At 41.3% G+C, this 26526-nt stretch overlaps 1 protein-coding gene across 2 annotated transcripts in view; it reads left to right on the forward strand.

The window, feature by feature from the left end:
- BCL2 (BCL2 apoptosis regulator) overlaps positions 1–23561 on the forward strand; it is a gene marked incomplete at both ends in the record, with an annotated part of 93484 nt that extends 69923 nt beyond the window's left edge. Inside the window, one exon of one of the 2 annotated variants that reach the window (XM_080611444.1) lies at positions 23427–23561. In XM_080611444.1, the coding sequence (XP_080467570.1) occupies positions 23427–23561 (135 nt within the window). The remainder of the gene's footprint in view (positions 1–23426) is intronic. The other variant, XM_080611443.1, reaches the window with a different exon arrangement.
- Between the last annotated feature and the right edge of the window lie 2965 nt (positions 23562–26526).

Genomic DNA, 26526 nt, shown 5'->3' on the forward strand with positions numbered 1-26526 from the left:
CAATCCAGAACATCCATGACTGGAGTCTTCCTTTGCCTTTGATGGTCTTTGGACTGGGCTCCATGTTGCTTTGCATGTCCATGCATGTCTGTGGGGTTTATTTTTTTAATCTTTAACTGTTATTTTCAAAAATGGTTTGAAAGCCTCTATCAGTGCTATGATGGAAAGGTGCCTCTCTTCCTTTCCTCCACATCTTCCTGGTGTCTCTGTTGCTGGACAGCTCTTGGTTCCTACATCAGCTTCTGTAGTACCAGGCCTGTCCAGCAGTGTGAGCTGAGCGCCTGCCCTGCCCTTCCCACCAACAGCTCACATCAGTAACAGGACCCAAGAGTCTGTACGGTATGGACTGTTTGGATTTACAAAGCTAGAAATGTGATTGCTCCCCCCCAGTGTTTATCAACTATACATTCCAGCTGAAGCACAAATGAGTCATTTTTACATTGCTCATAGAAAATAAGAAAAGGTTTAAATACCCACAAAATTTGCTTACTCTTTAGATGTAGCCCCCGGAAGGGTGAGGACAGCTTCCGCCACTTTCTGGTTGGATACGTCACTCACATGACTATTGGAGAGTCAAACAGTCCCTACTAGTGATAAGTGATGTACAAAAAATAGGGAAAAGGCCATGAGGTCAAATCCCAAGGACAGTTTTGAAAAAGGCTGGAATGCAAAAGGTGCGCTTAGCTTCGGTAAGGCCTTTTCATGACACGCAGCCCGGTGATGCTACATGGTGTTTATAGAATTAAGCCGGTCTTTGCCCACACAAATATGAAGTTAGATCTTTATGCACTAGTGTCAGTCTGCAGACTGATACAGATGGTCGTTTTGTTCAGAGCAACATGCATGAATGTATCCCAGAGGTGAAGCTCAAAATACCCGCATTGCTCTAGTGTGCCGCTCCCTCTCTTTCCATTAATGTGAAATGACTCACAGGCTTGAAAGGACAAACACTGATCAAAAGACCAAAGAGTGATTTACTGCGGCAGGATGGGACAAGATGTTTTAGCCCAACAAATAGTAACTGCATTTAGAGGTGAGTATTGCCAAGGGAGCCCAAGGCGGTGCTTGCTTACTAAATTGAGTAAAATGCAGGGATTTCACCAAATGCAAATGACAATGAACAATATGTATGACTCAATATATCCGCTATGCTTTCAATGTGGAGTCAGAGGGTGGTATAGCTGACCTTCTAAAGTGATGCTTTTCAAACCACATTGTTATGATTATCAAAGTGTTCGTTTTAGAATGCAGTATTTGGACCCACTCCTGCTAATATTCTCATGTATCATTTGAAGGCTGTTTTCGCTGCTGTTTAAAGAAAGTACTTCCCGGCAGCCCCTAGAGTGCCATACTTTTAGTTCTATGTCTAACCAGGGAATGAAATTTGCCATCAGCTCTCTGAGGCTTGATGCACACCTCTGGGATACTTCAAGTCGTGTATGGAATTGGCTAAAATAAGTTCGATGGTGATTTTGCGAGTCCTTCCTGTGTGCCAGAAATAGTCTCTGAGAACAATGTGGGGTGAGAAATATTCTCTGCTCTTTAGCCTCAGCTTCCTTCTATCTAAAAGTTGTCGGTGGTATCACTGGCAGTGCAGAGCAGATCCCAACACAGCTGTGGTGTGACTGCAGTTTTGCAGTACTGTAAGAGAAAGAAAAAAAATCTGGCATCAAATTTGCAAATTTAAGTGTAGGAAAAAAAAAAAAAAAAAAGAAGAAAAAGTATTAAAATAATGCCAGTACAGTGTCTGTAACATGGTCAGCCCAAGGCCAGCACACAGACTGGAATGAGGCCCCCGCAAGTCCAAAGAGAGGCAGTTTTGCTGAGATGCATTTCCTCCCTGTCCTCCATCAGCCAAGCCAAAAACTTAACAGGAAAAAAAATTAAAAGGAAGCCGTACACAGCAATTTGGCTGCACAACGATACTCATTACAAGTAAATAGCCCAGGCCTGGCTCCTCCATGGTACTGGGGCTCAGGGCAGTGCTCAGGGGCCAGGCGAGACGCTGCCGCTGGTCCCCCTTAGCCCTGCTTATCCCCAAGCAGTCACCCTGCAGGTCTGTGAGGGGTCTGGCACAGGCTAGGCCAGCCATGGTTAAAGTGCAGTTTTCCTGAAGCAGGAGCTATGATGGTCACAAACCCAACTGGTATCTGACTAAGTACTAAAAATTTAGCAGAATCTTTTATTGGGTTGAGGATGCCTTATTTTGATCGTGGAGGTCAGACACAGGCGTGGGAATTCCCCCAAGTTGGTTTATTTGCAGATTTGTTCAGACAGTTTCTTTCTTCTTTTTTTTTCTTTTCTTTTTTTTTTTTTTTTTTTTTTTTTTTTTGGCAAATCAGCCTTTTTTATAATAATCTCATCTTGAAACTTGAGAGGAAGGGAATGTATGGGTGAGCAGCTAATATCAGTGAGTTCTGGAAACTCCCTTTTCATGATCTCCTTTAGCAGCTGTACTGTTTTGATGCTTTCATTGCACTAAAAACATATTTGACAATAAAGTAACTTCATCTGTTCCAGTAAAATTAGCTTCAGCTCACAGTAAGTTTGATAAAAGGACTACTAAATAATATGAATATACAGAGAACTTGATCTAATGTTTTGACCTAATATAGCATAAAGAAGAAAAACATCAGAGGTTTTAGGATCAGAGAAGGGGAGGCTATTTTTCTTTACTGATTATAGTCCTGATTCAAATATTAAGAGTGTATATGTAGCATCTAGTGACTGGCAGATGTAAATATTGGTTTAAAATTAATTTTAAAGTATCTCTTTATACAAAGCAATATATTTACTTATTTAAATCATACCCATCTGGACATGTTATCAAAATCAGTCCTGGTCTACTATAAGCCATTTGCTGCCATTGCCACCCACTGGCCAGGGACAAATAACTATCCTGTTCCTGACCCAGATCAACAAATATCCTGATTAAACAGGCACATCTTGCTGCATATCCAATTGCTTTCTATACAGCATCTTGCCGTTAATACAAAACCTGGCCAGCTTTGTACAAAATTTATTTACTGATTTTATCTTCAAAACATAAGTCATAGTCTGGGAGAAGGGCAGGGGGAGGGAACATGTTTTGCAGACCGTGAACTCTGATCTAGTAGTTTCATCCTTCTGTCGTCTCTTTAAATGTACTATTTAAAACCCAAAGGATCTCATCCTTTTATGTGTCTGTAATACAAGACACAGGTTTGGCAATATGTAGTAAAATAATGAAACTGAATTACAAATGGTAGGGAGCTGTTTTTCTCACATGGGGTCAGCATACATGGTAGTACTTTGGCTTAAGGATGAAATTACTATAGTACCATAATAACTAACCTTATTAATCTCTTCCCATTTTCTTAAGTGTATCACAAAAAGAAATATTACAGCAATTGCAGCTGAACACAGGAATCCTTCTCTACTATAAGCACAGTCCTTTATGTACTGTGGTTTTGTGTGTTATTTTGTTCTAATCATGCTAACAAGTAATCTTATTAATCATATCTGTTGATGCTGGTTTACCGCTTTCCTTCAGAAATGATTTTAGGGCCCAATATTTGGGCCTTTGTAACAAATCTGAAAAACTGATATAAAAATGATTCTTCTTACGGAAGCTGTTCTTCACTTAGATACCCCTTAAAAAAAGGTAAACCAGGCCCTTACATTTCTCTTTCATGTGTCCTTTGGTACCATACCAGCTACATAGGAGCAGTGCTGGGATAGCCTTCTCTACAAATGGTTAATCAGAGGCAAAGAAAGGCAATAATGTTTTGTTCTCTGCATCATTAGTAAGGGGGAAGGACGTAGCAGAACAACCGCATCTTTTGTTTTTAAGTTCTTTGGAACAATTCTGCCAGGCAGCGCGTTTTCCCTCTGTTTCATTTGTCTTTGTTATTTTCCTATCTAATTAAAATTCTGCAATTCTGTCATGAAATTGTTGTCTGGTTAAGGTCACAAACAGCTTCTGTCCTAATGAAATATGAATTGCATTAGTTAATTGAATTGCGCACTTATTGTGTGTTGTGAATGAACTGAGCATACTTATATTCTTAATATATACTGAGCATTTTATCAGTCTAGGGAACATGTGGACACAGAAAATGCCGTTATCATTATTTGCTTCACAATAAGGAGATTTATTTGTCAATAGGGCTACAAAGTATCTGTGAAGGACGAGAACTGTAAGATCTCACACAGGCATCTGCTAGCTGGGATAAGATCGTCAGCGATCTGGGGTCAGGTCACAGTTCCGAGCAGAAAGCTCGAATAAACCCGTATTATGCACGGTGTCTCTGTGATGTCTGTAAAGATAGGAAGAAGCAAGGAAGAGTAACAAAACATCTGTGGCCTTCTGCAGCAGCAAGCTTTTTGCATTAAGTGAACCTCGTAATTGAAACCCTAAGTGCATGGCCCAGGTCATTCTTTTCCAGGATCTGCCCGGTCTCTGTGTGGACACTACCCTCATACCTCTGGTAACACAACCAGCTTTGCTCTGAGATCATTTTTGTAGATGGGAGATTCTTCTCTGAACTGTGGGAGAGTTCAGTTTAGCACGTCAAGTACCTGCCCAAAGTCAAGGCTGTGGATGAAACAGGTGCTTAAGGGAAGTAAGTGCAGGCTCTAGTGCTCAGCCTTTACAATGTCTAAGATGGATCTTTTGCATCTGTAACCACTCAATGGGGGACTCTGCTAATGAATCAAACTGTTTCAGAGGACAGGCGTTAGCTGGGAAAACAGCAATGGAATGTGGTATTTAATTTCTTTACATGAGTCTTGATTTTCACTTAGTTGTTCAAACCATTCAGTATTATACATGTACTGATGTATATATATGCATATATATAATATACATATGTACATGATATGCATATGCATATATATATCGCCAATGTTTACGCTTTAGATTTATTTATAGAGAAAAGTATGTTTAGATTCTGTATAATACTTACATAAGGTAATAGATCTGTATATAGTATCTTCTAGTAGCTCTTTAACTTGACAGGTGTGGAGAGATATCTATTGTTCTGTCAAATAGTGCCTCCCTTAGCTTGAAATGATATTTCATTCAACAGTAGGCTGAAAGAAAAGATAAGCTATGTTCAGGTTGAAAAGTTGTTGAGAAATTTCTTCTTGTAATCATTTTCCACTCAAAAACTGAGGAGATATGCAAATGCTAATGGCAGTCTTTCTTTTACTACGGCAAGCTCATGCAGGAATATAAAACCACTTAAGATAAACACAGCTAAAACTGACTTGCCATGTTACACAATTCCCAAAGGGAAATACCATGACCCTTTCTACAAGAGTAGCAGAGAGAAGAGAATCTATCCTTGATCTTAGCCGGCATGAGCAACTGCTTTGTGGGGGACTCCCAGCTCCGTGCACATGCAAAGCTACTCATAATTTCCCACTGTGGGCAATTCTCCACAGCTGCTGTTGCACTTACCTTCCAGGAACACTCCTCCACGTGCTCCAGTCAAGCACTTCATTACCACCATCCGCAGATGATGCATCAAGATACAGAGATTAAATGAGGTATTCTTGCTCGGGTGTGTAGGCAAGGACTTTCCCTATATGCTCAACAGAGTGGGGAGAGAGGTTTCTCCAGAGGGCAGCTTGGGAATAGCCACATTACCCTGCTTCTTCTCTGAATCACCTTCTGGAAGAGTTTCTCTCTCTTGAGATCATTGTATTTACTGAACCTAAGGGGACCTGCCTCTGGGTGTAGTTGTTTCATTGCAGAAGTGCTTCAAGCAGACCAGTGTCCTGCACTCCCCAGTCCCACCGAGACAGTCATACCTGCTAAATCTTCTAAGGAACTTCCCACCTAGTGCCTGTATCACTCAGTTACCTCCTCTCTCTCTCGCTTTGAATTTTCTGCATTTACTGCAGTACTAACAGCTCTAGCTGAGCTACTGTTGAATATCCCTGCCCGCATGAAAGGGTTCAGGAGGTGAGTAAGAAAGGGTGGGCGTCTGCAATGGTTTGGTGAGGTGCTTCCTGACAGAGTCATGGCAGTGGGCAAATGACTGAGAGCGAAAGTGGTGGGACGAGGCGTGAAGGGTGATTGACAGTGGTTGCTTAGTGGTCTGAAAAGAGATGAGTGAAAGTACTTGGGGGGTGGGGAAGTGAGTTTGGGAAGCACGGCTGACTGTGAGAAAGACACCACTACATTACCCGTGGCGCACTGCAGGTGTGTATGCCGTATTCTCTTCCATGAATGCAGCTTTAAAAGGCTTGATGTCATTAAAAATATTCACGTACTTCTGTCCAAAAATACATGATATAATGATGTATAATTATGGAGGGGAGGAAATGAAAGAGATTCAAGGAAGGCTGAAAAATAAAAATAAACTGAGGGGTCCTCTAGGGAGAGTAGAGAAGAAGTGAAGACCAATATAGCCTTGCAGACTGTAATGTGGCTTTGTTGTCTTCTGCAGCGCCATCGTGTGCAGGCAGGCAGTCTGGGGCCCTGCTCCTGTGGGTAACCCTCCATGGGGACACCTGCGCTACAACTGCCCTTGTGCTCCTGGGCGCAGCCGCAGGACAAGTTGCCTGTCTGATGTTTGGTGCAGCCTTATCTGCCCAGTGCCATCAGCCCTATTACCTCTGTGGCCTCTGCCAGCATCCACCTCAGCCCTACATGGTGCAAGGATGTCTCTCTAGGTGGCAACGGATGATCCTCAGTACAGCCTGGGAGAGCCTGCTCCCCTGCTGCAATTAATTCAATTAAAAAACCAAAACTAACTGTCCCATTATCTATACCTGAACAAAGAAGTGAAGGCAGCTGTACATGAACAGTAGCATTCTGTACCCTGACACAGCTTAAAATTCAGCATCATTAGCAGGTTATTTAGCTTTATATTTAGTTAAATAGGAAACAGTTACCTTTTTTTTATTTCTATACAAATCTTACTTTAGGAATCCGTGGGGTTTTTTCAGTCAAAGTCTTTCTTAGTTAGATGAACACTAGAAACTTTAGAAAAAATCTTTGTAAAACACTGAAGGGCAATGAAAAAAACTCCCCTGTTCAGCTAATATGCATGTATTAAAAACTGCCTGTCTTCACCAAAATAATGATCCACCCAGCACAGACTGTGCCTGTGCTCAGCACCACCTGCTTCAGATGAAGGCAAAGGAATGCCACTAATGACAGATATAAGATAATGTCTTCTCTCTCCCATCCTTGACCCTGTCCTGCATAGTCCTGTTGAAGACCTCACACTAATCCCATGAGTTCAGAGACTGATTTAATCCTTCAAGCGTAAGGCTTCCATTGTTATTATTGTTATTGTTATTATTATTGTTGCTGTTACCACCGTTACTCCTACTCTTATTACTATTACTATTATTTTGGAATAACTGTTAGCAGCTTTTGTTTACTATAGAAATATTTAATAATTCTTTGAAGCTTGGTGAACTGCCTTCTCAGCATCCTGTAGCAATCTAATTTAAATTATTTATATAATAAAATGGTCTAATTGTGGATCCCATGCAAAACTATGTCCTCTTACCAGCTTTAAATTTCCTGTCTTTCCTTATGTAATTGAAATCCTTCTATTTCTTTCACGTTGAGGACCGGGAGTGCTGAATTTCCATCCCTACATTCTCTCTCCCTGTCAGTCACTCACTCCTTGTTCAGTTAGTTGCTTACTTACTAATATGGCTAGTTCCAGTGCCCTCCCTGTTGAAAAGTTTTTTCTGTTCTTATAGTCTTGTTGCTCCACTCTGATCGCTGTCAAATAGTGCAGAAAATTCAAATACAACTTTCTGGAAAGATTTTTTAATTCTCATCAATTTTAATTAAATTATTATCAATGCAATAATGATTAATGAATAATATTAAAATTTTAGAAAAGGGATCAGGAATTTAACTTCCTCTGTCTCCATTCAGACTTTAGCTTTGTAATGTATTACTTGGCCCAAGGCTTTCAATGCTTGGTACCTACTTAACTTCAGACTACAGGAGGTTCCCCCTGTGAAACTCAGTCTATTTATTTAGGTGTCTACTCATGTGTTTAAGAATCTAACTTGAAAGCATATTTTTTGAAGATTCAGGGAAATGTGATACATTACAGTGAGAATGAGAAAGAACTTTCTTGGGCAGTACAGTTCTGACAGTTATTTGCCCGACCAAAAGCCCACCATTTTTATTAAAACTTAAGCAAGTAGATACAAAGATAGTAACTCTTATTCTGACTGCTGAAAGTATCTTACCTTCTGTTAAGGACCCTCAATCTTACAGAGTTTCTGCTTCTTTACTTTCAAATGTTCTGAAATTCTGCAGATGTCTGTAGGAAATTGAGGAAGCTCAGAAGCTGAAAGGTCAGATGGGAGGGGAATGGTGGCTTTTAGGCACACGCTGGCCAATGCTTAGTTTTAAGAAGCCAGGCTTCTGGTGAAAGAGAAGCTTGGTTACAGAATGGAGGGTCAGATCACACTTCTCTGGCAGAAAATGCGATTCTTTGCAACTGAAGATGGCTTTTGCTACCGGTCAGAATGAGACTGGGGAGATAAATAACCCTGTTATCTCCAGGAATGCAGTTGTGAGGAACATGAACTCAGCAAACTTCTTAGTTGCAGCCAAAACAATGGATGTCATGAGACACGGGATGAGCTTTTCTTACCAGTAAGTAAGAGAGACTGTCTGGGAACTAACATCATTTGGCTAGATAGAAAACTTTGGGTCTGAGACAAGGCTAATGGTTTTGACTCAGTTATTCCCTGCTTCATATGCAAGCCTGATGAGGCAGTGAGATCTATGCCAGTTCTGAGTGTCGCCAGAAAAGACTGTTCAAGAAGGCGTTTTAGTTTGTTAGATAGAGAGTGAAGAAACCTTCAGGGGAAATGAGAGGCTAGAAAATGGAGAGGACCAGAACAGAAGTAGATCCTGCAAATAAGCCAGAAGTTATGAGGATCTGGGGAACATATTAGTCAGATATGTCTATTAAAGACATCTGTATATATGGCAGCATCTTGTGAATTCAGAGAACATGATGCCAATTACGACCATCAGAGAGTCATAATTTTGGTAAATGCGTAAAAGGGAACTCAGTAAAACTGGGAAGGTATCAGGAAAAGGAGTTGAATAAGTGTAAGTATTTAGACAAATGTAACAAGCTTAAAAGCAAGAGAAAAACAGAGTATTTTGCTGTGCAGGATGATTTCGATAATAATAGGTGGTAGGGAAATGTAATGAAACAACAGAAACTATTCAGCAAAGAAAGATTGGCCACAGAGGCAGGGGAGATACCACTGTGTAGAATAATGACATGAACATTATTTAGCTGAACTTTTAAGTGGGAAGGACTATGAAACTGAATCTCTGAAGACAAATAAATAAATGCTAAAGTAGAAATTCTAAAGCATTTTAACAACTTTTGGAAAATAAAGACATTAGCAGATCTTTGGTGCTAATATCCAGGTTAAGAAATGGAAATGGAGTGAGCAGTGTCGAACTCAAAAAAACTATTAACAAAATAGTCGCAATAGGGACTTTGGATACTCCCCTATGCTTGGCCAAATAGATCAGGAGGTGCACAGATTAGAGGAGAGATTTCTTGACAGTTGATGTGACAGCATCTTGGAAAAGTGACACACAAAAGGAAGAAACTAGTCTTAACTCAGGTATTAATCACAAACTGATTGTAGCTGATTCGCTAACTCTCAACGTCTAGGTGGGTAGGCCACAAGGCTAATTCAGTACAACAGCTCCTGTGTTCACGGGTCATACCTTTTATCTTTTCAAGGGGATGCTGTTTCATTTTTTTAAAAACTGTAACATAAGTACGTATTTTAATATCTAAGAAATTCAACAAAGAGCAAGTTCATGTTTCTCTTCCTAAATCTACCCTTAAAATTTGGCCAGAGGTGAAGTACTAAACACAACTTTATGAGCTGCTTTTCCTCCCGGGAATGTGAAAGCTTTCAGAGAGCTTCTCATGTGGCTCACCAGCTACCACCTTCTTGATAAAGCACATAGACACCATGCACTTTCCACATATTAGGATTCATTGAGCAGGATTCATTGATACATTGATTCATTGATACATTGCCCAGGTATCTCCACTTTCCAAGCATGGTTTTGTGTTGGCTCCACAGCAAAACAGACACAACTGGTGTTTGTACTAAGTTTGTACTAAGTCTTGTTTCAAATGCTCCTACCTAACCCTGCTTGCTTCTAGAGGAACACCACCTCATCTTAGGTTTATTTGAGACACAAACTGGGTATTATAGTCTCATCGAATGCTAGGCAGGCCTGGTCTTCACTGCAAGCTACCACTGTGTCACAACACAACCTTGAAGAGTCCCCTTGGCAGAATGCCCACAGTGACTTGGCAATTACATCCACCTAGGCTGCACTCAGCATTGTGGCAGCCAGCTGCAGTTAAAACCTGCTGGGACCACAGCTCAAGAACGATTAGCTGGCACGATGACAATCACGTATTTGTCTCCACTAACTTCAACTTAATAGACAGGAATAAGCAATATGCTGGCAAGGAAAGGCATAACTTGTGTACACACTGTGCAAGGTAGTACTGAATGTGTGAATAGTGATAACAAAAGTAATGAATGAAAGAAGGTTGCACACCCATAGAGAGAAGGAATCACAGCAAGGAATAGCTGGAGAACAGGGTCAGGCAGGCACGAGAAGAGACTCATTAACCCTCCCATGGTTGTTACCTTACATAGGAAGGCCATTTGGATGGGACAGAAAAAGGATGCAAAGGAGCAGTGTATTTTTTCCAATCAAAAGCCATCTGTCACCTATGCTGAAAATTTACTTCTTTTTTCACTTCAAGCATATTAACAGTTGAATATATGATGGTATTACTGTTGACACTGAGGACATAGGGCTTTAATGAATCAATAGATTTGTTTCATCTTTAATTTGAACCTTTAATCCTCTTGCTTGTGCAAATTCTTCTTCCTTCAGGTCAAAGCATTAAATAAGCTCAAGAAGTAAATAAGGAAATAAATACCAGAATCCCCTTGGGGAACATTTAAATTAAAGTTTTCTAATAGTCAAATCAACTTAATGCTGTGATCACAGACTTCAACTTCTTCCCCTTCCTTCCAGCTCTATGATCGAAGCTTTGGAAATAAATAGCCAAAAAAAGAGATGGCCTTTAGTTTTCTTTTAGTGTCTTGATGCTTGTGTCGCTCTAGATTGTTTTTTGTTTGGTTTGGTTTAACTGCTGTCTATATAGACATGCAGGAACTTTTAAAACACAATTTTGTAAAAATCAAACACATTTTAGCCCAAAACATCAGACTGAGAATTTCCCCCCATGTTTTATGCCTGGTTTACATTCCACTATACACCCGTGTTGGCTGTGCATTTGACTTTTTCAATGGATATAAATTATACTGCTACAAACCCTTCTGTAGACAAAATCTTGCTGATATAACTGTCTTCCACCAGCACAACGTATTTCAGTTAATGAGTCAGAATACACTTTGATATGATACCAAAAGATGGTATAAATGGTTCCTCCTGGGGGGAGGATTGCCACTTTACTGTTAAAGCGTAGATAAGTTCTGATCTTTTTCTTTTCTCTTTCTTGGGCTTTAATCAGTCAAGCCCATATCTAGTATTTCTCATTCAGAAATAATACAGCTTCTTTTCAACACCTTTTTGACTTCTGTTCCCTGTCTGTGGCCTTGCTTTGATTGTATGGTCATCAGAAAAGAGTGTATCTACAATCTTCTTGAAAGCAGAAGTTCTGTTTCAAGCAACAGCAACTGCAAGATCAAATGCCTCAAATCTTAAAGAAAACTGACTTGAAAGTTTGAAACTAACAAATGGTTTCTAGTTGGCTAAGACACTTGTATTTAATATTGAGGAAGCAATGACTTTCTGGCCTCCAGTGAAGCATCTTCTAGACAGACAGGCACACAACAAAATGAAGTCTTAATGCCGTGAGCTTCTTGAGAATGCTACAATAACATTCTGGCAGGCTGGGCTCCCTTGGCTCTTGTACTCACTGCAATTTGAATGTCTCTTTTGGTTTAGTGTGATGCTTGGCAGGTTTCCCAACTTTACATTATCTGGGAAAATAAGACAAGAGAAGCTGGTACATTCAGGGAGCCTTTGAAGAAGCTTCTTCACAGTTTGCTCATAGCAAAACAGTTGGCTGCATGTAGGAGAAGTGTTAGGACTGCAGCTTAGACTGCTAGCTTGAAAAGGGTTTAACTGAATTGCATCCAGGCACCAAGATGCTCAGATACCACAGCAATGTGTGTGGTATAAGAACCTAGATAGAAGAAGATTAGATACCAAAACAGACAGAATTTTGCATGTGATTTCCTGGATTTGTTTAAACTTATAGCAGCAACAGTTGATTATAGGAGGTTCTGAAGGCTGCTTTCATGGGTGGGTTATGTCACTTATGCATTAGGTTCCAGCCATAAATTGCTGGAAGAGAGAATTGCTGGAAAGAATTCCCTGTGGCAGGAAGCCCCTGTTCATAAAACGCTGATGGAAACCATCCCTGTGCCTTCCCACTCAGGGGTAGAAGCAGCAGATATTGATGAAGAAAGACCTGGGGATGAATGCTTGTATCATGATGACAGCAATGGCAAAATTCCCATGAAAAGTGCATCAAAATGGGCACAGGTCATCACCCAAAGAGAGACCCAGGAAGTCATTGCACACAGGAGTTATTTGTGGTCATCCTCTAGATGATTGCTGTACCTACTTCCAGATTTAGTCATTCTCCTTCTACAACATGTGAATCCCTTAGCTCTTCTAATCACATCCTCTGGATTTTAAGCAAGGGTAGGTCTTTAATTGCAGAGTAATGCTTTAATGAAATTCTTGAGACTACTTTGAAGTGACTGGGCAAGAGAGACTGGCCTTTCAGCAGCAGCTGCTGGCACAAGAGTCACAGCACACATTGCTGTACAGGGAAGGCAGTGCTGTAAGACTCCGTGCACAGCCAGATCCATAATTTTTTCTCCAGTAGTGCCACAGGGCACATCTACAAGGCACAGCACAGCACTGCACAGAGATATTTGAAGTGTCCTTTAACAGTGGTTGCGCTGTTTTCACAGCAGGAATAATTAGCCCACCTGGAGTAGGATTCTAATATACCTACAAGTGGTTGCAGCCCTATACCTGCCCCTGAACTGGCTTGTTCGGTGCAAGGTCAACTCTCTCTTCCTGTCCATAGAACTGCATTCTGCTGTGTGGACCCACCTGCACTGAGAAGTATTGAAAATAGTAAATTATGAAGTTTAGGAACTTATATATAAATTTTGATCTGCAGTTTCCAATCTGCAGGGTCTTATTTATTTTAGAAAGTGGGAAAGCTTTCAAAACTGATTTCATAGGTAATGCATTTATTTTTTTTCTTGGCTGATATTCCAAATTTTGTTTTTATTGTTTCCTTTGAATATCTGAAATTTTGCATGAATTCCTACTCACTTGGAAACACCAACACATGAAGTAATTACCAATCTCTCCTGCCTAAGTTAACAGCCTTATCCTTCCTCATGCTGTTAGTTCAAGGTCACAATGATAGATTTAAATCCTTCGTGTATTTTCATCTGACTTGCTGCCCACAGAAAGCGTTCATTAAAAGATCCAATTTCCATTGGCATTCTCCCTTTCAAAGGATGTCAACAGGAAACAGAAATGCTCAGGCCTTTGTGAATGATCTGCAAGGACATGCAGGCTTATGAAAAAAAAAAAAGAAAAAGCAGCAGTTAACCAAATCCTTCAGTTTCTGCTTTGAATGACTGGCCATAGGAATGCAGGCTAAGCTGTATTTCAGCTGCTCCCAAAACTGTGTACGTGTAACTTGTTGACAGTGATAGGTACATCAGGCTCCAGTGACAGCTATGTGACCACTCTGCTGATCATTCTGCTGTAGCAGAACCAGCCTCTGCATCATCTGAAGAACACCAGACACATCTGGTTTTTTCACTGATAGCTTCTGCTCTTTACTGAAAAAAATAAAGAGAGATCCTGCTCACCCCAGCTCTCACCCTGAGCTCCCAGCAGCCAATGGGTTGTAAGGAACTGCACGACTTGCTCCAGCAACTGATGTGAACATCTGATAGCTGGGAGAGCTGAGACAGGACATGTAGGAGATCCGATCGATGGGAGCAAAACTCAGTACCCAGAACACCAGCTTACTTCATTGGGAATTACCCATCACCACCAAAAGGAAAGAAAAGCCCACCACAGCCTTTAAGTTTCAGTGCTATATTTTTAACATCTTACCGGTGTCCAAGGTATATGTCTTCCACAGTAAAAATTACTTGGAGTGCACTGTGAATGCACAGACACAGATCAGTGCTGAACATCTGGTTAAAATAAATTACAGTCTTATTTTGCAAATAAAAGTTCCTAGGGTCTACATGACAAAAGTCTGGCCAGCATAACTATCTCATGGGGAAAAAATCACATCCCTAGTCTACAAAGATAACTATTTTGGCATTATTCCCTTCCCCACTATGTAGACTTACGTAGACTTACACCAAAGAGGAGACCTTTTGCCAGTATAACTCACATTGTTTGGGAGGTACTTCAACCATGCTGGCACACTCCTGAAGCTGGTATAAGCCATATGTCCGTCGAGAGATTTGGCTAGAACAGTGACACCAGCAAAGCTCCTGAACAACAGAATAACCCTTTTTCTCCTGCTTACTAGTCTGTAACATTTTTCAGTTTAAAGCTTCCTGCTAAAAGGAAACACAGAATTTGTGCTGTGTCTTGTATAATTTCTTTTTACAGGGGAATTAAATTATACATAAGGGTAGGAGGTATGTTGCTTTCAGACATCCCGGTGGTACTTGCTTTTGGATGGGAGAAGATCCCACTTCTGTAGGATGCCTGTTGTTTCTTTTGGTATTGGTTTTGAAGGTGGAGGGGCAGAAGTGGCTTGCATTTTACGAAGTCTTCATCCTTTGGGTTTGTGTGGTGGCATTTGAATAAATCTAAGGTCATAGTTAATGGATTACAACTGTGTATGCAAATGAATTTGAGCTGTTTTGAATAACAAAACAAAGTCCTTCCAAATCTTTATGAATTGTATTCTTTGTATTCTTACATTATGACTGTTCCTTGTTTTTTCATATGGTCTCTGTTAGTTTTACCTGATAACATTTGCCAAAGGACTTTCTGGATGAACCCAGAAATTCAAGATTTACCAGCCAACCTTAACCTATGAGCCCCCAGAAGGCAAGGCTACTCATAAAGCTATCCTGGCTTTGCAGTAGGATTCAGCTTATGTGGCAACAGGCAATTTTTGCATGTCCTATTTAGACAATTCCTTTTGTCTAAATTCCCACTTGCCTCAGTCTGTGCAGACTCTCATCATTCCTCTTCCCACTCCTTCACCGTCCATTTGTCTCCTGGTTCTTGCGCTTTTGTGCAAGTGTTGAACAGGACAGAAAGGACAAGAAGGAGGAGTGGAGGGGAGGCGTCCGAACCACAACCAATCTCTTCTGAACAGATGCAGACCAGGAACTTCCTCTTATTTTAATTTCCCATTATCACTTAGCTGTGAAATGATGAAAACAGGGAGCAAGCCACTGAGAGGCCACCTCTTGTGTGTCCACTGTGTTGGAAGAGGGGCACATGCAGCTTGCTCTGTCAGGCTGCTTGACTGCCAGGACATGTCTGCCTCCCCTACAGCTAATCATAAAATCATAGAATGGTTTGAGTTGGAAAGGACCTTAAGATCATCTATTTCCAATCCCCTGCCACGGGCAGGCACTCCTCACACTAGATCATATCGCCCAAAACTCTGTCAACCTGGTCTTGAACGCTACTGACACCATTCCCAGTGGATTACACCACCCAAGGGCTGATTTGGGAAATGGCAAGAGAAAGCAATGACCAAAAAATGCTGCCTCTTCTCTGCCTCAAATAAGGCTTTTACAGGTGAGCAGAAGTGGTTTGGGCTGCTAATGAGGTGTAGGCTGCCAAAGAAAACACATGCGCAAATTCATATTTTCCAGGTGGCTGCTGGTAGAAGTGTAACTGTCCATTGAAGTTACAGCACAAGCTTTTTTTGCACTTACTCGTTAAATTGCAGATTTATCATGAGGTTACTTTATCATAGTGTTAGCTGTGTCATCCCATCGGCCCTGTAAATCAGTTGATTGTCACGAGATATAGAAATAAACGAGAGCCTGCTTCAAGCCACGTGAGGAGTGGGTGGCACATCAGCAGAAGGTGCTGGTGGCTCTGTGTGACCTGCACCAAGGACCGCCAAGACAGCCGCCCCAGCTTTGTGTTACTCTTGCTCAATGCTGAGCACGAGTTAGTCAAGCCAAAGGGATTTGGATCAGAATGGAGTGTTGAGACAACAAACACGGGATCGAGTGTTTCCCTGAGGGATGTTAAAACAAGAAGCAGAAAAATGCATGACTGCTCCCTCGTGGCTCAGCCAATGGGCCAACCTGCTCAGACTGGTTTGATTTTACCCTTTTTGTTTGCATGCACACTCTGGCTTTTCTGGCTGGGGCCACCCCAAGCCAGGCCCTCCTCACCAGACTGACAGCCTTGCTGTCTTGCTTTCCTCTCACTACCTTTGCTGATACCTGTGCCTCCAGCACAGCACAGCTGGACACACTTGTTAAATAAAACCCTCCATGGCCTCGATGACAAACACTGCCACAGCACTTTGAGCATTTCTACAAGCAGCTACTTTCGGTTCCCATTTCTGAGGCGGTTACGTGATTTAACTCTTTTTGCAGCAGCCCAAGAACAGCATGGGCAGCTGGAGCAGGCAGGGAACATAACGGGGGATGTGTTCACATTTCCCTCTACTACCAATGTATCTGCTGCAGCCACATCTTCACATTTGGACTTTTAAATTAGGTAGGCTGTTTCCAGTATAAGAGGACTCATATTGGAAGTAAGTTATGAGTAAGATGAAGAGTTTAGACAAGATTTTGAGAGGAACATGTATCTGTTGTCATGAAGACCCTTTTTGTCATTGTTTTCATGCTGAAGTCATTCTGAAGGTTTGGCAAGGGTCCTAATGCATCTAGCTTCTTTTCAGGATGCAGGTGTAAGAGTGATGTTACAGCATGAGATGAGTCCCCACGGCAACTCATCGACACTTGTTCTGTCCTCCAAAGTGATCCACAAATCGGTGTTTCCCAAGTTTACTGTTGCATGTGAACGAAAACTCTCTAGAACAGGTTTGATAAATCTGAGTAGAACAAGAAGAAGGTAGTCTCAAACTGAATAGTTCTCAGTGCAACTGAGAGTCATGCAAATATGTGCAGGGACACATTTGTTTTCTAGGTAGGAGTTACACACAGCTTCTGGCACTCTACCCAAGTAGGGTACCTTCGGCAAATAAAACTAAGACTGCTAAATATTGGTGCAAACAAATAGCAAATTAATTGAATAGGATTTTCAACCCACAAAAGATCTGAAAAGAAAATTGTGAAGGATCAAGTAGAGCAGCTTGGACCACATTGTTTGAACATCAAGGATTTTGTCCAGAAGGCTTTCCCACCTTCTTTTTCTCATTAATGCTAATACCGCTTCCTCAAAAGCGGCACCCCTTAAATACCACCAGCTAGCTGCTGTAGTGACATTACAGGCATTATGCTGATGCCAGAAATACCTCATTTTAGTGTGGGCCTTTCCAGGAATAAGAAAACAGGTCAGCCTCCACTCGATCTGGTCTTTTGCATATTGCAGAGCCATGTCTAACTGAATTAAGTAGAGACGCCAAGACTAAATTGCTGAAACATTTCTCAGGCTGACTTGGTTTAACAAGAATGTAGCCTAGTCTGAACACGGCATGGGTCTCTATGCAAGCTGAATGATCAACACCTTACAAATCATGTGTTTATGGAGACAGGCTGAGAAAGTTGGGGCTGTTCAGCCTGGAGAAGAGAAGGCTGCGTGGAGACCTCATAGCAGCCTTCCAGTGTCTGAAGGGGGCCTACAAGGATGCTGGGGAGGGACTATTCATCAGGGACTGTAGTGACAGGACAAGGGGTAACGGGTTCAAACTTAAACAGGGGAAGTTTAGATTGGATATAAGGAAGAAATTCTTTACTGAGAGGGTGGTGAGGCACTGGAATGGGTTGCCCAGGGAGGCTGTGAATGCTCCATCCTTGGCGGTGTTCAAGGCCAGGTTGGATGAGGCCTTGGGTGATATGGTTTAGTGTGGGGTGTCCCTGCCCATGGCAGGGGGGTTGGAACTAGATGATCTTAAGGTCCTTTCCAACCCTAACTCTTCTATGATTCTATGATTCTATGTCGTGACCATTACCCAAACCCTGGGTTTGTGCTTCATGGCACAGAGGTCTGGAAGAAATCTGCTTTCCAGCAGGTTCACTCTTCTAGGAGCGTGGACAAGAGGAATAGTTACTATAACCACTCACATTTATGTATTGCTAAGCATATGCATCAGTTTTCACGAACAAACCTAACCATGATTAGTCCTTGATCCTTAGATGTCTCCATCTGAGTGCCATGTTTAGTCAGCCTTATGCAAATAATATTTCCACTGATTTCAATGCACACAGACTTCAGTGTGAGCCTGGCAAGACTAGGTTCTGCAGGATATGCCCCCAAGATTACAGGCTCACCCATGCAAGAGTTTATACAAATAGACAGCAAGGACAAGGAACAGAGAAGTTTGGTAAGACCACTGTGGTGAAAACTGATCTTGTCTGAAGTCAGAAGCCATTTCTACCGCAGGCAAAAGAGAAGGAGGAAAAGAAATATTTGGGATGGGGATTTGATGAGGGGTGTGCATGCTGAAGCCACTCCCTGGGCAGGTTCTCTGCCCATGGTCAGCAGGGTTTGTGTGGTGACACCTTCTTTTCCTTCCCATTATAATTCGATAACGTGCACCTGGCAGGACTGCCAGCATGTTGGCACTCCCCAGTGTAAAGTGATATCGGCCTCTCTAAAGATACCGACCTCGTGAAACACCACACCTTGGCACACCACAGTCAAGGCCTGAGCTATCCTGATTTGCATGTACTCATGACTTAGACTTGTGTGAAAGACCCATAAACTCTTTGGGAAAAGAACAGCTACAGATTGCCTACATTTTATGTTCCAAGAACTTTTCTCTTTAGCTTCATAATGACATTTTAATGAGGTTTCGCTGCATAGAAAACATGGGATTACTTAACCAGCTCTGTCTTCTCCCTCCTTCCCTCCCCAAGCTCTTTCTGAAATGAGTTACCATTCAGGAACGAAAGCTTTTATGAGGATTTATGTCATTTGTATGCAGGCAAGAGTTTTGGAAGTCATTCAGCTGCTAAACCTTGGCATTGGCACAAATGCCATTCCCACTCCGGGTAGCAAAGGTGCCTTGTTCAGACCTGTGCAAGTTTCTTCAAAAGCCGAGAGCTAGTGTGTGTTTGTTTGTTTGTTTTGGAGTCACAGAGAAAGCAGCGTAAAATAGCTGCAAGGCAATTGCCGTTCAGTAAAATGGAAGTCTCACTGGCTCTTCATTCAATACAATGTGGCTCAAGAGGATATCCTGCCAACCCAATGATAACGAGGGAAATAAAGTCACTTCCTCACCAGCTGTTTGATTCAGGTAGAAAAAGGAAGCCTTTACTTCCTCATGTTTGCTCTCCCCACTGCCCCCCTCAGTCAGAAGAGCCAGGCTGAAACTGCCTTCTCCCTCTGTATCTTCAGTAAGGAGACATAAGATCCGTAATGCTTCACTGGGCTCAGCCTATGGGAAGTACGTACTTCTCTGTGGACGAGAAGCTATGCCTTGCCTCTCGAGCAGGGGTGAAGGCTGAGCTGGAAAATGACTGAGACGGAACAAACTCGGCTGAGAGCACAAGCAAATAATGTCCATGTAATTAAAAATGACATTTGTTTCTTGGATCAGAGCTGCCAAATTTGGGCCAGTGAAAGACCAGGATAGTGTGATGTGGATGCTTTTTTTTTTTTTTGAGACTGCCCCATTACTCCTCCAAGGGTAATTTTTGCTCTGGGCTTCCTGCAAGTCCCAGGAACTCTGGCCAGGAAAATGCTATGTCCTCCCTGCATATAGTTCAAACAGGCAAGAGGACAGCAAAGAGTGACCTCGGGGCAATCTTCCTGGCCTGACGATCAAGCCTAGGTAGGCAAAGACAGGCATCTCAGGTGCTTTGGTGCTAAAAGGAGCTTAGGCAGAGCGTCTTTCCCTTCCCTGCTGCCACTTTCCTTGCTTCTCAGAAACAGTCAGTGTAAAGTTGTATAGTAAACCAGCAATGGACTGATTTGACTTAATAAAAGCTTCTTAAGAAATGACTTTTTAAAAACTGACAGAGCTGAATGACGAGTTCTTTTCCATATAATTTTAACTGCCCTGATAGAATTTTATATCCAGGATATAACTTTCCATTAAATTTTGAAGGTCTTAAAAGCAAGGCCTGCAACCATTTTCTTTCCAGTTATGTAAGACTTATGTAAGAAAGGTTGACTAAGCCAGAACCTGCCTCGGTCTATTTGCCAAGGGGACCCTTGCTTTCATTATAAAGAGTGCTCTTCAGAGGACATCAAGTGTTTCAAGCAATTTTCCTAATCTTATTTATTTTAGCGGAGATTCTCTTATTTAAAACAGACCATTTCAGGCGACAAAAATCCAGTGACAAATACATGGGTTTACAGAAGGAGAGAAACCTTATGAAACAGTTGAGATTCTGTTTAGGGTTCTCTTTGTGCTAAAATAGTTTTCAGCAAGGGGTCATACTTCCCTCCCCCCTCTCCTTGTTTTAGTACATAAAATGGACATGTGTTTATTTAAAACAGGTTTGAAACTTAAACAAATAGTGACAGGCTGTTCAAACAAGCTTCGGAAATAGGCCTAATCAGGATGTTTGAGAAGGGGAGGGGGAACGATCATAAAGAGCTACTTGTAATATATAGTGCAGACACCATTAGGTTGGGTTCATGTTATTGTTGTAATACTCTCATGCAGAAAAGTACTGCATGCTGCACAGTTTTTGTTAACATTCCTCTTTTGAGCCGTAGGTTATACCGTACTTTTGCCTTGTCTTCGACTTTTACTATAACCCTCTGTCCATTTTCATACCCATACCAGGAGCTCTACCAGATCATTAGAAATAGCCTCCCAGACAGACTGGGAGGAATGCTCCTAAACTGGGATAGAAGGGAAGCACAAAATGTGCTCATTTTGGTATTGATACTGTGTATGCGTCAGCTTTCCTGAATATACAGAAGTGAGACCTTCCCACAGAAAGAAACCATGAAAATCGTAATGTTAAAATGTATTCACATGACTTGCATTTCCATGGTTTTGGGCTTGTTTTTTTTCATTTCCTCTCTTTTCTCCCCATAATAATATGACCAACTGTTGAACTTTACCCCTGTTGTATTTTCATAAGGCCTGATCTTGAACTCCCTATACAGACAAAGCTCCTGTGGAAGGCAGTGAGTCTGCACTGGCGACAACAGGATTTAGCCCAGTCTGTAACATTTTAGGATATTGTGTTACATCATAGCCTTAAGGAGAAATAAAAGCAGCTTTACAAAGAGCCGCACAGCAAACTGTGGATGCTTTTTCAGCTCTGCAACAGCACAGCAGAATATTAAGGCCAGAGTTTGCAAATGTCTATTTGAAAGATTAGGCAGCTAAGCAAAAGTTGCCAAATTTCCTCCGGAATGAAGAGTTTGTATTAAAACGTTCCCCCACAAAGGTTAAGCTGCTTTCACTTAAGAATATATCTTTGGAAACCCAAGTTTGAAAATTATTGCCTTGAGGAAGAAGCATTGAGAAATAGCAGGAGGCAGATGTATTTTCAGGTCAATCTGTTGGCCAAAGCCTATAGCAGTACTGTTACCGAGTCTTACCTACTGCTGTCCACTCTTGCCTACGATGTGCAGCAATATTACGTAATGCAATAACATATTCTGGAAGCAAATGCCTCTTATTTTTTTGACTCTCACTCAGTGCCTTAGTGGAGTCAAAATGGCAAAACATTAAAAAACCTTACACGCCCTCTCGTGGTAAAACCACAAACGCTCCTATTCTGACAGTAACTGGAGATGGCAGATGATGGAGGCTAGTTCAGCTACACAATTTATGGCAAATTAACTTGGCTGGAAGGTTTGTATTAATAATAGAGACCTTTCTCTCCTTAATTCATGGTGGAAAGCATAACATGTATGCATTTTTAGAAGGCAGGTTACCTCCTAGCATAGTAACATTACAAAACAAGGTCATAAAGGTAGAGAAGGAAACCCCCACATTAGATAGCTCTTTAACGGGCTTATCTCGGTAGTTTCGGAGCACAACAAAAGAGTTGCCTTAAACGATGCTATCAGTTCTGTCACATTTTAAAAGCCATTCAGCTTTGCTATTTACTGCTTTCATGCCACTCAGTATGATTTATCTATGCCTCAGGAATGCTCTGAAGCTTCATGTTAGTTAGGAATTACAGCCTGAAAGAAAGGCATTACGTGCAGAATATCACCAGTCTCATCATTAGTCCGGTCAAATCCCACTGTATTTGTGCGTCACAAAAACTTTATCTTTGCTACTTAAACGGCATTTCCATTTGGTGCCTGCACGCACCTCCAGGCTTTCCCAGAGCAGCTTTACAAAACTGCTGTCCATACATGGAGGACTGCAGCTCAAAGAAGAAATCCAGGGTGGTTGGGGCTGGGCTGAGGGAGATGACTTCCCCTGCACCTCACACCATGTGATTTGTGGTCAGCCATGAGACATGGCGTCACTGTATGCTTCTCCTCCTCTTCCTCTAGCTGAGTGTCTTGGCTGGAGGGCAAGTCAGACTGACAAGACAATCCCATGGCAAGACAATTCTTGCTCAGGACTGCCGTATCAGCTGGTTGGCCCAATGGACCCTACAGCCAGACCACTGCCACATCCAAGGCATGATTAGCAGAAGCATGGGACCTTTAGGTGACACCTGTGAAAGACCATGAGGGGTGTAACACAAGCCTAACAGCTTTATTTCGTATGGAAGAAACATCTGTGGGTGCTACATGCAGTCTTCTGAGCGCATCGCAAGGAAACCAAATAAATGCTGCCTTATTTTCAGCAAAGCCAACCAGCAATATAGATGCCCCATGTTCAGTGGAAATGAAAGGTTTGGAGAATGAAGGTCTATTTACCTCCTTTGTGTACGCTTGTATACACAACATTCAGGAACCAAAATAGTGGCACTTGTATTGAAAAATGGTGCCTCTATATTTTCTATTAGACTAGGCATGTCTAAAGCAGAAGTCACAACCATAAGTACAGCAATATTTGCAAAGAAATAAGCAGAACTTTGTGACAAGCGCTGCACAAAACCATAGCTCTCAAATCACTATTTTAATAGGTTTGGGAGAGGGTGGGGGGTTGCTGGGCGGCATGATTACTGGGTGACCACTGAGCTTGAAGAAGTTGTTTTCCCTCTCTGGAAAAGTTACTGCAATTCTGATATTCTGTTATTTCCCTTTCTAGGATGCCTTCGTGGAGTTGTATGGCAACAATATGAGGCCTTTGTTCGATTTCTCCTGGATCTCTCTGAAGACTATCCTGAGTCTGGTTCTGGTGGGAGCTTGCATCACTCTTGGCGCTTATCTTGGACATAAGTAGAGTCATCCAGTTTATCGTGGATTACAAAAGTCTTTCAGAATAACAAAATAATATTTTTTTTTTTTCTGTAGCACAATGATATTTTATGAGCAAAACAACTTCCCAGCTAAAGATTAAATCAGCTATTACTGCCAAAGGAAATACCATTTATTTTTACATTGCAGGAAAATTATTTATTAAAAGATATTTACATTTTAACCTGCTATTTTCAGAAACTCTGCAAGTTGTATCTGTCATCACATCATGTTGTTATTCTTAACTTTAATGAGCCCCAAAGTCTGTTAGGTTCTCGTTCAATTAATGCAGCTGGATTATTTTATCTTTGAAGAGCAAATATACTGACAAAGACCTACCTGCTTACACTTACGAGGGCAGTTACTTGAGCTGCTAAAGCCTGCGTAATTGTGTTGATTTTCCTTGCATTTTTTGGGTGGCTGGGAGGGATCTGAAAGACAAGGTCAGCGTGAACAAAGCTCTCACCCTGTCCTGCTGGCAAGAACTGACGAAGTAATCGATTCAAAATGGTACATATGTGAAGTCAGGATGGCAACTTCTTGAAGGACACCTGGCTATCCCTACAGGAGAGCAGTTGGAAATACAATTGCCTATGCCTTGTAAACATGCGTTTTCAAGTTACCAGTTGCACCATCGCGTCATAATCACAGTACCCTGATACATGTCGACTCAAATACTTTTTTTTTAACGGAAGTGTGAAGTTAAATCTTTGGGGCTTGTGAAAAATTGTGTTCCAGTGATTTTCTCAGCAGTAAACATTTTTTGTGGCTACTGACAGAGAAACATCAGGAGACCTTAAGTGCCTGCTTCAACAGAGCAGAGCTGGAGTCTGAAGACCTGACCTGTGTCCCACTTTAGTGGGCTCATATCTGCAACTAATCCTGTTTACTTACTGAGTTCCTCCAGGGGTTTGAAACCAATTAGATGTGGTCTCTAAATCCCTGAAAGTTGAAAAAGATCTTAATTTTATTTGGCAAGAAGCAGACCTCAGCTGAGTTACAGATTAGCTCTGACTATCCTTGTTTATCAAACTGGACACCAAAATCATTTTCATAACAGGAAAAGAAAGTGAGCTTTATCCTCCTGCCCCTCGCCCTCAAAACTATTTCATGCTAATCATTTCCTAAGACTGTCTGCAGAAAAGATGATGAAACTCAAAATCCTCTCTCTGGACAGAGAGCCTTTGACACCTCGATCACGCAGGTGCCTACTGTCGTTTCAAGCGAAAATAGGGTGGAGGAAAAGAGGGGCAGTGAAGTCATCTGCTCATGTTACAAAATGCAACTCGAGTAAAATTAATGCAGAGTACTCAGTAAACAGTTTTATAAACAGATCTGTGTTCTGAAACCAGATGTGTCAATGCATTTTAAAGCGGGGCTTTCTGTGCGCTCAAAGGGGGCCAGGAGTCCTGACAAAGCCGAAGGAAGAGTCTGAAGCATGTCCCAGGGGCTGCTCCGAGGCATGGAAACGTCCAGCTTCAAATGTTTGTCAAGCACGCCTATTTTTTCTATGAAACTTTTGAAATCTGGGATTTGGGGGTAAATGGATATCCAGACATGAAAGGCTGCAAAGCTCTGGATAAAATGTACTATACAATACGTAAGTGCTCTAAGGGTGAAAAAATACAGTGAGTAAACTGTAGATTCAACCTCAAGATTTCAGCCGAATAACTTTGTGGCATTATATGCAAAATATCTCCATTAACTTGGGAATGTAATATGTTCAATGTTAAGGCTGTAGTTGATGTTGTGTCTTCAAAGCTGCTTTTTTGTTTGTTTGTTTTTTTAAGAGTTGTACATCTCAGCATTTTTACTGCTATTTAGTTGGGGCACCTACACTTTGTATGAGCAAAGATGGAGCGAGCTTGTATTTCAAATTTGAAATGACTTTTGATTTTACAGAAACATAGAAAAGAAATGTTTCTAAGAACACAAAAATGTGAACTATGCTTGATTACAGAAAAATGAAAAATCTCAACCAAACAAAAAGCACCTGCAATGTTTTCAGAGTGCTTCTGTCAGAAGTGGGCATGCTCATGTAGGGTTCATGTGAAAAATATTTGAAATGGGAGCAACTGAATATTGTGAATTGAGTGTGGGCTTTGGTTTTTTTCAGCTTCCAAGCCGAATTTGTCTGCAGCCAGTTTCACAACTGGAATTGGCTGGTATTGAGCTAATGTTTCATTTCACAACCTAGTCTTCGTTTCAGTTTGTGCCCATATGCCCGTTAAAGTTCATGAACTATTAGACCTCAAATTTTTTCAATATTGTTTATTTTATTAAAGGTTTACATTGTCAAAAGTAGTAAAAGAGTAACTATCAATTCCAGTGCTGCTATACTACCAGGATAATTTGAATGGGTTTTATTTTTTAATACCTTCCAATGGCAAAAGTTTTTTAAAGCTGCTTTAGAAATAATATGAAGAAGACACATGATACACATTGAAATAAATACTGAGGATTTTGTGTTCTGTTGTGTCTACTCACTGGACTTCCCAGTGTCTTAGTTAATACCCAGCAAAAAGAAAAGTCGTGATGACTGTTGATGATTTTATTTTATTAAAGAGCTAATGGAGTTTTCCCATTCTGACTGCAGAATAGTACAGTATTGTGGCTGCATTAGGTATAATGATAGTTGATAATACATTTATTAAGAAACATATTAGAAACATTGAATGTATATAAAAGCTTGAACTTCTTTAATAAAATCCTCTCCTCTCACTCCTGCATTTCTTTTGCAATAATTCCTTTTTTATTCTCCATCACACTTCCAGATAAGATTTTTTTCCCACAAAATGCCTTATAGATTTCCGTGCTCCAAGACTATGCTTCAGTCAAAGTCCATTCTCTGCCACTATGTATGCACACAGAGCTGACCACTCCCAGCATATCCAGGTTGTGAAAGTAAAAAATAAAAAAGAGGGACACTTCTGAGGCTGGTTTGGTGTAGA

This window comes from Psittacula echo (assembly GCF_963264785.1).
Source record: "Psittacula echo genome assembly, chromosome: 2".
NCBI classification, from domain to species: domain Eukaryota; kingdom Metazoa; phylum Chordata; class Aves; order Psittaciformes; family Psittacidae; genus Psittacula; species Psittacula echo.